At 45.4% G+C, this 8,097-nt stretch overlaps 1 protein-coding gene across 1 annotated transcript; it reads left to right on the top strand.

Moving 5' to 3' along the window:
- Positions 1-2,739: 2,739 nt before the first annotated feature.
- Positions 2,740-7,367, top strand: LOC133376247 (frizzled-7-like). Its single transcript, XM_061607973.1, has one exon. The coding sequence runs from the start codon at positions 2,834-2,836 to the stop codon at positions 4,604-4,606; it is 1,773 nt and encodes a 590-aa protein (XP_061463957.1). The 5' UTR covers positions 2,740-2,833; the 3' UTR covers positions 4,607-7,367.
- The last annotated feature ends 730 nt before the right edge of the window (positions 7,368-8,097 follow it).

Here is an 8,097-nt window from a genome sequence, read left to right as displayed (position 1 = left end):
CAGCAGAGGGTCCAGACTATGAGCTTGCTATTTTGTCAAGTTGCTTTTTTACTGTATAATGATGACTGAAAAATGAATGAAATGAATACATAATAGCTTTCTTTTTTTTAAAAGTAAGTTTCTAGACCTCACACACAAAAGCTATAAAGCAAATTATGTAGATTTGAATCACTTTTTGCAAGTGGGCAGATAGCCCAATCCACATATTGGGTCCAGAAAATCCTATTGGCATAGCATTCTGCTGCCCCTACTGCCAACTGCGTAAAGCCTGCCCCGCCTCTTTGAGATTAAAGCTGCAATTGTAAACACACTTACTGGGGAGTAAATCCCTGGGACTTATTTCTGGGTAAAAAGTGCTTACCTTTGCATTACATATCCTACTGAAGGTCCATGAAATTTATTATAATTCAGCTGGCTCCACCCTTTAATGTGATGTCAAGCCTTTTTTCTGGGGTTTAGATTAAGGACAAGGGGAGGAGGGGGAATTTCACAAAGATTCTTTAATCATTAAAGTGTAATGCCTTTTAAAGATTACATTATGAGAAGGGGAAATGTCCTAGCCATAAAAATATGATAAAAAGAGAAGACTTCTCTTTTTGCATTCAGAAAATAATTATCCGTGTTGTAATGAAGACTATGAAAACAGTCTACAAACTAGAGCATTTTGATTTAAATCTTCTGTTCTGAAGCTAATAAATCGAATTATTGTATATGTATTTATTGGATCCTGCTCAAGTGGTTGGTGTAGCATGTAAAGAAAAAGTTCTGGCAAGTAGAATGCCTATGAAGAAAAAGGGGGGGTTCAAAACCCAAAATGACCAAATAGTGTAAAATGATTTATTTTATCTTCTTAAAAATGCCCAACGCGTTTCGGCTTTATTGCATATCAGCCTTCGTCAGGGGACTTTTCTTTCTAGTTGCTTACAGCGCTTTCTTTACCTTCCTTTCTTGTTTTTCCTTTCTTTGTGTTTTTTATTTGGAAGTTGTGAAGAAAGGAAGGTAAAGAACGCGCTGTAAGCAACTAGAAAGAAAAGTCCCCTGACGAAGGCTGATATGCAATAAAGCTGAAACGCGTTGGGCATTTTTAAGAAGACAAAATAAATCATTTTACACTATTTGGTCATTTTGGGTTTTGAACCCCCCTTTTTCTTTTTCATTTTGATTATTGACCACCACTACTCCTCTTTTTCAAGTAGAATGCCTAACAATCAATCACATTAATATTCCCACTTATTTTAATGGGGTTACTCACAAGTTGACAGTGATGAGATTAGAGTGCTAGTCTATCCCATAGATCCACACACCTCCTTTTCAAATAGTAATTGCTTTCTACACAGTTATGGCGGGGATAAAATCTAATATGGAAAAACATCTTTAAACTTTAATCTATTTACTCTGCAAGATTCTTGATAATTATCCTCCCCCCGTTTAAAAAAATCAAAGCAGGCGCAATTATTTTTTAACACCCTGGCCTTAATCATGTTTATATGGAAAATATGTCTCATTTGTTTTACTGGGAGGACTTTAATCCGAACGTTATTCCAGACCACCCCAAATCCAGACTGCGCTCTTACTGACTGTTATCCCAGGAGGAGTTTGAGGAGGGACGAAGCACTGATGTTTACGGAAAATTCATTTCTGGGAAGAAACGGGACAACATCGGGAACGTATAAATCTAGTCTGATCTGACCTTGTCTTAAGCTCTTTCAACGTCCCCTCCCCTCCATTCAACAGTCTCAGAGAAAGTTTATTTTAACTTTACCCCGGAGGAATCCCACCATCATAGGATCCGCCCACATTCTCCCCTCCCCTTAGACCCTTTTATCTTTCTATCCAATCCTAAACAGAGTTGTGGAGACAACAGGCCGTGCAATTGGCAGGAGCTGCGGTTGCATGGCCCCGCCCACTGTTTGGTTTGTGAATGGGGAAGGGGCGAAAGGGGTGGAGTTCCTTGGACTACTCAGACATATATGTGTCCTTTTTCTTTTTCTTTCCTCCCCTTTTTTTCGTAACATGCGTTCCCTCGGCTGTTCCAGCTCCCTTCCGTAGCCGCCGGGGAGACGGGTTATATTTGCCAAGTGTAGGGGCGCCGGCGGGATACTTTGGCTGCCTCTTAAACCCGGGTTTCGGAGTGCGAAAAACTAGTAGAGTCAGCGCTGGTGAAGAAGGATCACGCAGTAACTGGATTTTTAAAAATTACTGAAAGCCTCTAGAGTAAAATACACGGATCAAGCGGGAGAACTAGTAACAATCCGTTTAACTCCTAACCTAAATCCTAGGCTTTACGAGGCTGAGCTGCCAGGCAGGAAGTGAAGCCAGTTAAGATTGCCACGGAGAGACTTTCTCAAGGACTTTGTCTGGCTGTTCTTCACCCACCCCATGCCCCCGGGGAATTTAATTTTTTCGCAGCTGAAGACCCTCCCTGCAATTTTATGGAACAGGTACTCTTGGGACTGAACAGCGTGTGTGCTTGATGGTGCGGTAGAAAGACCCATTCTAGGGAAATCGGGGATAGATTTGGGTGTCGCTGCTCCGGAGAAGGATTATCATCCAGCCCTTGGCGAGCGTTCAACGAGAGAGCCGGTTTAGCAACGATCCGCTCCCTTTCACCTCCCCCATCCAAAAGCAGGCGGCTGGGAGAACAGCATCAGCCCCGCTGCCGCTGTGTGACCCCTTTCGCTGCTCGACCCCTTTTTTTGCTGGGGGGGGACTCATGCCTTTGGAGCGAAGCGGCGCTGAGCTGTGAAGACCTCTCTCCGCCTTCCTTTTCCTTCCTCTCGCCCGACGTCGTGTGTCTGCCTGTTTTGTTTCTGACTGCCTGCTGCGTCGGATCATGGGTCGGGGAGCGGCGAGGAGGAGGAGGACGACGGCAGCCACCGCTCCTTTGGGCCTGGCGGTCTTCCTGTGCGCCCTCTGGGGGATCCCCTCGGGCTCTGAGGCCCAGCCCTACCACGGAGAGAAAGGGATCTCCGTGCCGGACCACGGCTTCTGCCAGCCCATCTCCATCCCGCTCTGCACTGACATCGCCTACAACCAGACCATCCTGCCCAACCTGCTGGGGCACACCAACCAGGAGGACGCCGGGCTGGAGGTCCACCAGTTCTACCCGCTGGTGAAAGTGCAGTGCTCGCCGGAGCTGCGCTTCTTTCTATGCTCCATGTACGCGCCTGTCTGCACCGTCCTGGAGCAGGCCATCCCGCCCTGCCGGTCCCTCTGCGAGCGGGCACGCCAAGGCTGCGAGGCCCTCATGAACAAGTTTGGCTTTCAGTGGCCCGAACGCCTCCGCTGCGAGAACTTCCCGGTGCACGGCGCGGGTGAGATCTGCGTGGGGCAAAACACCTCGGACACCTCCGGCGGGGGGGCAGAAGGAGGTGGCGGCGGCGGTGGAGGAGGAGGAGGAGGGGACACGGGCCCTCCCAGAAGTGCCACCACAGCCCACCCCACCTCCTCCCACCACCCTCACCCTCTGCCTCCCACTCACCTTCTGCCTCCCACCAGCCATGCTTTCTCATGTCCCCGCCAGCTCAAGGTGCCCCCTTACCTGGGCTACCGCTTTTTGGGCGAGAGAGACTGTGGGGCCCCTTGCGAGCCGGGTCTCCCCAATGGCCTGATGTACTTCAAGGAGACGGAGGTCCGCTTTGCCCGCCTCTTGGTGGGCATCTGGTCAGTGCTGTGCTGCGCCTCCACCCTCTTCACCGTCCTGACCTACCTGGTTGACATGAGGCGCTTTAGCTACCCGGAGCGACCCATCATCTTTCTCTCGGGCTGTTACTTCATGGTGGCCATGGCTTACGTGGTGGGCTTCGTGTTGGAGGACAAGGTGGTGTGCGTGGAACGCTTTTCCGAGGACGGCTACCGCACTGTGGTGCAGGGCACCAAGAAGGAAGGCTGCACCATCCTCTTCATGATCCTTTACTTTTTTGGCATGGCCAGTTCCATCTGGTGGGTCATCCTTTCTCTCACCTGGTTCCTGGCAGCTGGCATGAAGTGGGGCCACGAGGCTATTGAAGCCAACTCCCAGTACTTCCACTTGGCCGCCTGGGCTGTGCCTGCCATCAAGACCATCACCATCCTGGCCATGGGGCAGGTGGATGGGGATGTCCTCAGCGGGGTCTGCTACGTGGGCATCTACAGCGTGGATGCGCTGCGTGGTTTCGTCTTGGCCCCGCTCTTTGTCTACCTCTTCATCGGCACCTCCTTCCTGCTGGCCGGTTTTGTGTCCCTCTTCCGCATACGGACGATCATGAAGCACGACGGCACCAAGACCGAGAAGCTGGAGAAGCTCATGGTGAGGATTGGGGTCTTCAGTGTCCTCTACACGGTGCCGGCCACCATCGTGCTGGCCTGCTACTTCTACGAGCAGGCGTTCCGGGACACGTGGGAGAGAACCTGGCTCTTGCAGACCTGCAAGAGCTACGCCATCGCTTGCCCCACCAACTTTGCCCCGATGAGCCCTGACTTCACCATCTTCGTGATCAAGTACCTCATGACCATGGTTGTAGGGATCACCACCGGCTTCTGGATTTGGACTGGCAAAACCCTCCAGTCTTGGCGGCGTTTTTACCATAGACTCAGCACTGGCAGCAAAGGGGAGACTGCAGTATGAGCCTCTACCCCATTCCCTGCTGTCTCCTCAGAGCTGCTGTTGCTTCTTACAGAAAATACATTATTGGAAGGACAGAGGGTTCGGTGAGAGGGATATTTTTTTCCTTCAAACACTGCCTCTTCTTACCAAGAGGTAAATGTTACATGCAAAGAACACGCTGACTTGATTTTCCTCGCTGGCCAAGTTGAAGAGCATACAATAAGTGTCCTTAAGAATGCTCTTCAGGACAGTAAATTTCTTACCCTATGAAAGTGTCTTTACTTCCCCCCTCCCCCTTTTTTTAAAAAAGTACTGCAGTATCTGTTTAAAGGGAAATGCTGGAATTGTGCCAAGGATGGAAATTGAGGGGAGTGGGGAAGGAAGAAATGCAGCCCCCCTCTCTCTGCCCCCCCAAGTGGTCACATTCATGGATTTCAGTGGTGCCAAATTGGAACTCTGATAGATCATCCCACCCCACCAACATTCAGCGTCCTAACCTGCTATCTTTGTAGTCATATCACAGCAGGCATAGTATGAGAGTCCTGGGGCTATACTGTCAGCTGAATGTTTTATTCAGTTTCATTATTTTTTTTTAAAAAAAGACAACATTGCCAATTAGAGTCTTATTGGGGTTTCCTACATATGTTGTGAGTCTAAGGCAGCCATCCTATATACACCTCTTTAGGAGTTTCAGTGCAATCTTCCACATGCTAATCGGAAATCTGCCCTATTAAGTTCAATGGGTCCTACTCCTGAGTAAGTGTGTATGCAGGATTTTAGTTTCCTATATCCACTTACTTGGGAGCAAGTCCCATAGAACTCAATGGGCCTTCTGAGTAGACCCATATAGGATTGCCCTACAAGTTGCAGTGACCTCAGTGGACTCTTCTAGACAATGTGCAAAAGTTTGGATTATAAAAAATGTTTAAAGTTTCTTTCCAACTAAATTTTGCCTTGGCATAAAGGGTCTTGCTAGGAGAGTGGGGTGGGGAGGGGAGGAGGCAAGAGGAGCTTTGGTGTAGGACTCTAGAAAAGAAGTGACATGTTGATTTTAGGGAGAATGCTTTTCACTGTCTTGCCTTTTGTTAAAGGAGACAAAGGAGAAACAAAAGTGTGTTTCTCTATGGCACAGCATAAGCATGGGATCAGTTTTTTATGGGGAAACTTAACAAAGAATTTGTTGAGGTTTAGCTAAGAGCTTGCTAGCTCAGGCAGCTCCACATTCCTTTTATGAATACACGAGGGAAAGGAAGTTTCAGGAAAGTCTCCTGTTTAACTCAAAGAAATCTGAGACTCCCGCTCCTTCCTTTTATATATATATAAATGGAGTTTTAATTTGGAACACCTGACAAAACAGTTAGCATATCAAAATATGTAAAACAGGCATATATAATATCTCCTTTCTTTCCACAAGGCGCCGTTTCCCCTGCCAATTATATAGATCACCCTTTGATACTGTAAAAAGGGAAAAGGCCTAGAAATTTACAACAACCCCCAAAAGGGGGGGGGAGAGAAAAAAGCTAGCAGTCCAGTCCTACATTGGTGGCAATCCAGTGCTCCGTTTACATGGTTTAAAAAGTCAATTGAAATCAGTGGATTTTTTTATAGCACAACTATCTCTGTGCTGGATTGTGGCCATTATGTGGAAATAGATTCTACTGGAAACAAGATTTACAGGACAGTCCTATCCATGTTTATGCTGATGTAAATTCTATTGTGCTCAATGGGGATTCTCTAGTTTAGGATTACAGCCTTAATTTTCAGCAGAAAGTCATCATGAATAAGGCTGTAATCCTGTGCTCTACTCAGTAGTACTTTCGAAATTAAAATGCATGGCAGTAGATTGCATATCCCACTGAAATCAATGGCAGGACATTAATCATCACTATTTTAAGTCCCATAGATGAGGCACAATTACAAGTCGACAACTAACTTTTTCTGGATTGTGCTCAAGCTGTTTAAGGAGTAGTAGACTTGCAGTTACTGGTTTGCCTTGTTCCTATGCTGTGCATTTCTTTACAAAAATTAAAATAAATTTGGTGTTCTGAGGCAGCAGTGCTATATCGTGGGAATAAGATTTAGGCTTACTGCTAAGTAGACAAATATAGGATTGTGCTATGAATCTCTTTTCTTGAACAGTCACCTTATTAAATATAGAGTCTTAACTTCTGAAATTAAAGTGAAAGGGTGTTTTAAGTACAGGATCATCTTATATGAAATTCCTCAAAGGCAGCCAGCCATTGATAAAAGAAATTAAGTTTTACTTCAGAAGCATTTCGTATTCCTTTCTGAAATGTTCCATTGCTTGCAGTCTCTTATTGGGGTTTTTTAATGAGTCCTTCGATTTCCCATTCCTTCCCATGACTATAATAATTTCCTTTTCTATATATACATACATACATATATATATATGAATGGAGATCAAGTTTTTAAACAAAGTATATTGGTAAGGGAGAGGAAAGTTGTCAAAGGGGCACACAGGGCATGGAGTTTGGGGATGAAGCAGCAAGACAAACACCCACCACCACCTATATAATTCTGCAGTGTATTTGATCTCCCTGGTTCAGAGATCCTGGTTTGTTTGGTGTGTGTTTTTAAAAGTGTACACAAGACAAGCTGAAAGTGCACTATGTATATTTTGTAAATCTGACATTTTGTAAGAATATATATATGTATTTATGTTTTATTTACTTTTTGTTTCAAAAGGTCTGTGTAAGACCCATTTCTTCATTATGTACAGAACACAAAAATAAATGGATTTTTAATACTTTTTTTACAGTTATATCTTAATTCTGATTTTTTCCTCGTACCTTATTTTGTTAAAGTTTGGGTTTCTTAAATGCTTGCTGAACCTAGGTGACCTTTAATGAAGTATCATTCTGAAGACTGAGACTTGCAGCATGATCCATCCAATGCATTTTTACTTAAAAGATTAAGTCCTAATGGAACTTCTGAAAATGAATTCTGACTACATTGGATTAGGCTACACAATATGGTACGTTCAAACCTGATCCTAAATGTATCTACTCAGAAAGAAGTCCAACTGATTTCCAAGAGGGCCTCCTTCCAAGAAAATATGGTTACTAGACTGCTTGCTGAAAGTAGGTCTTGTTGAAATCACTATCGAATTCGTACCAAGTAAACACTCGTAGCATTTTGTAGTCATCTTTCATTTGATGTATGTATGTATGTAGTACAGGAGTGGTGAAGCTGTGGCCATCTAGGCGATGTTGGGTTTCAACTCCCATCAGCCTCAGGCAACATGGCCGATGGTCATGGATGATGGAAGTTTATAGTTCAGTAGCATCTGGACAGCCACAGGTTCTCCAACTCGCATTTAGTATTTTTAGGTCCCACCTTTCCTCCCCCACCCCTTTATCTTCAAAACAACTCTATGAGGTAGGTTAGGCTGAGATAAAGAAAGTAAATGGAACAAGAGGTCAGCCAGTGAGTGTCGTAGCTGAGTGGGGACTTCTTTCTATCTTAGCTAAGGGCCCAAAACGCAACACACT

The sequence above is a fragment of the Rhineura floridana genome, chromosome 2 (assembly GCF_030035675.1).
Source record: "Rhineura floridana isolate rRhiFlo1 chromosome 2, rRhiFlo1.hap2, whole genome shotgun sequence".
NCBI classification, from domain to species: domain Eukaryota; kingdom Metazoa; phylum Chordata; class Lepidosauria; order Squamata; family Rhineuridae; genus Rhineura; species Rhineura floridana.
Note: the sequence above shows the minus strand (reverse complement) of the source record. Positions and strands in the feature narration are given on the sequence as shown.